This window comes from Eimeria mitis, genomic scaffold (genome assembly GCF_000499745.2).
Source record: "Eimeria mitis Houghton genomic scaffold, Emh_scaff1929, whole genome shotgun sequence".
NCBI classification, from domain to species: domain Eukaryota; phylum Apicomplexa; class Conoidasida; order Eucoccidiorida; family Eimeriidae; genus Eimeria; species Eimeria mitis.
In genome coordinates, this window is record NW_013570251.1 from 2,436 (window position 1) to 5,007 (window position 2,572).

Below are 2,572 nucleotides of genomic sequence, written 5' to 3' on the forward strand. Positions count from 1 at the left end.
CAACGAAAAAAAGAGAAAAAAAAGAAGAAAAAACACACGCTTAGGATCCATCTCCGCCCCGCAAGCCCGTAGGCCCCCGCTGCTTTTATTTCAGAATTCTTTGCTCCACAATTAGGACAACAAAACGCAAATATTAAACACTCGCGAAACCCTGAAACACACACAAATATATATATATATATATATATATATATATATATATATATATATATATATATATATATATNTATATATATATATATGTATATGTGTGTGTGTGTGTGTGTGTGTGTGTGTGTGTATGGGTGTGTAGATATATGCATGATACATGTACGCAAGCGCGTGCGTCTGCTTGCTCATGCATGCATGCATGCATGCATGCAACAGAGAAGCAAATTTAAGTGTTTAGGGTTTAGGGTTTAGGGTTTAGGGTTTAGGGTTTGTACCTGGAATATCAACTTGGCAGACTTTGTTGGTGGTGTGGGCGCCGCAGTGCGGGCACTCAACCGGCAGCAGCAGCGCCTCATCTTTTAGTGCTTCCTCTGTTGCTTCTGCTCCTGGGGCCTCCCCTGCTGCTGCTGCTGTTTCTGTTGCTGCTGCTGCTGCTGTTCCTGCTGCTGCTGTTGCTGCTGCTGCTGCTGCACGCAAAGGATACCGCAGCACAGGTTCACCAGCCCGAGCACGTAGAGCAGCAGCAACAGCAGCAGCAGCATTTGTGTTTCAATGTTTTTGAATGTATAAAAGTAAATGAATTTAAGTTAAAAACAAACAAAAAAAAGAAAAATAAATGATGAAATATAATAAACATAAACTTGCTGCTCACCCTCTTCTTTGCTGCTGTCTTCTTCTCCCTGCGCCTCGAAATACCCCATTGCATGCAGCTGTTCCCGCGTTCTCTCGTAGTGCCGAATTGTCAGAGCGGTGTCAGTGATCCTCTTCTGCTGCTGCTGCTGCTGCTGCTGCTGCTGTTGCTGCTGCTGCTGCTGCTGCTGTTCGGTGTCTTCAGGCGATGAGAGGTCCTCTCTCTTTCCCTCTCCCTCGCTCAAGTTGCTTGTCTTTGCAGAACTCGAGCTGCTGCTGCTGCTGCTGCTGCTGCTGCTGCTGCTGTTGGTAGTTGCTGCAGTTTCAGTCTCTGTGTCTTGTCTTTTTCTGCTGCATTCTTCTTCCTTGTCTGCTGCTGATTCGATGCTCTCAATATAACTGTTTCCGCTGGGATCGTTGAGCTGCAGCACGAAGGGTTTTTCTCCTGCCGCCATTTGTTGCAGTGTCTGTACAACTTGTAGTAGCTTTGTTGCTTTTTCTTGTTCATCTATTTGCAGTTGATATGCTGCAGCAACTCTTAGATTCTCCGCAAAAGAAGAAACAAAACCCTCTATTGTATTGAGCTCTGCTCTGTCACGAGATGCTGGGATCGTCAACTCCAGCTCAGGTATAGATATAGAACAGTTTTCACTTCTTACAACTTGACGATTCAAATCTAAGCTCGAAGAAACACGACATTCAATTTCAACTCCTCGAGGCGCCAGGCTGCCGGCGGTCTGAACCTGAAAAACAGAAAAGAAAGAGGAAAACAAAAAGAAAAAAGAAAAAAATATGCAATAGTAATATGTTTAATACTTATTCAAAAGAAATAAAAACAGATCATATCGATAGAACAATGACGGAGCAACTGAAAGCACTAAAAACGCAAACGAGAAACAGATAAGCAGCAAGGAAACCCTAAACCCTAAACCCTAAAATTCAAGTTACACTCACGGTAAACCCTAAACCCTAAACCCTAAACCCTAAACCCTAAATCATGTTACACTAAATTAAGAAACATATAAAAAGCAGAAAAGTGTATTTATGCTGCAACTAAACAGAGTTGAGTTTGATGGGTAATGGGAGAGGCAGCAGCTGTGTGAGTTATACAGGCAGACAAAAAGAAGAATCCACAAAACTATATATTGATGAAATCAAGGGTTTATTATATATATATATATATATATATATATATATATATATATACAAATATATATATTCATGAATTTGAGGGTTTGTTCATGAAATAAGTGTTCCTAGATGAATTGCGGGTTTATTCATGAATTGAGGGTTTACTCAAGAAATTGAGGGTTTATTCATGAATTGAGGGTTTATGTATGAATTGAGGGTTTATGTATGAATTGAGGGTTTATTCATGAATTGAGGGTTTATGTATGAATTGAGGGTTTCTGTATGAATTGAGGGTTTATGTATGAATTGAGGGTTTCTGTATGAATTGAGGGTTTATGTATGAATTGAGGGTTTCTAATGAGGGGCTATATTATATATATGAAGTGAGGGTTTACTCATGAAATGAGGGTTTACTGATAAAACGAGGGTTTATGTATGAATTTAGGGTTTATTGATGAAATTCAGGAGTGTGATTCATGCAAGAAGCAGCAAAAAACGGAAATATATAAATTCTTTTTCTAGTTGTTGCGTTTTTCCTTTTCAGGGCAGTCAGTAGAAAAGGGTTTACTGGGGGTAAGCTGCATGCAAAAATACAATAAAATTCAAGAAGAAAGCGATGAAAGAATATAGAATAAAAAAAAAAAAAAAAAAAAAAAAAAAA

At 39.5% G+C, this 2,572-nt stretch overlaps 1 protein-coding gene across 1 annotated transcript in view; it reads right to left on the minus strand.

Moving 5' to 3' along the window:
• Positions 1-2,572, minus strand: part of EMH_0046050 (zinc-finger protein ZPR1, putative) — a gene marked incomplete at both ends in the record, with an annotated part of 3,056 nt that overhangs the window by 259 nt on the left and 225 nt on the right. Inside the window, 2 exons of the mRNA XM_013496127.1 lie at positions 426-617; positions 803-1,523. Of these exons, the coding sequence (XP_013351581.1) occupies positions 426-617; positions 803-1,523 (913 nt within the window). The remainder of the gene's footprint in view (positions 1-425; positions 618-802; positions 1,524-2,572) is intronic.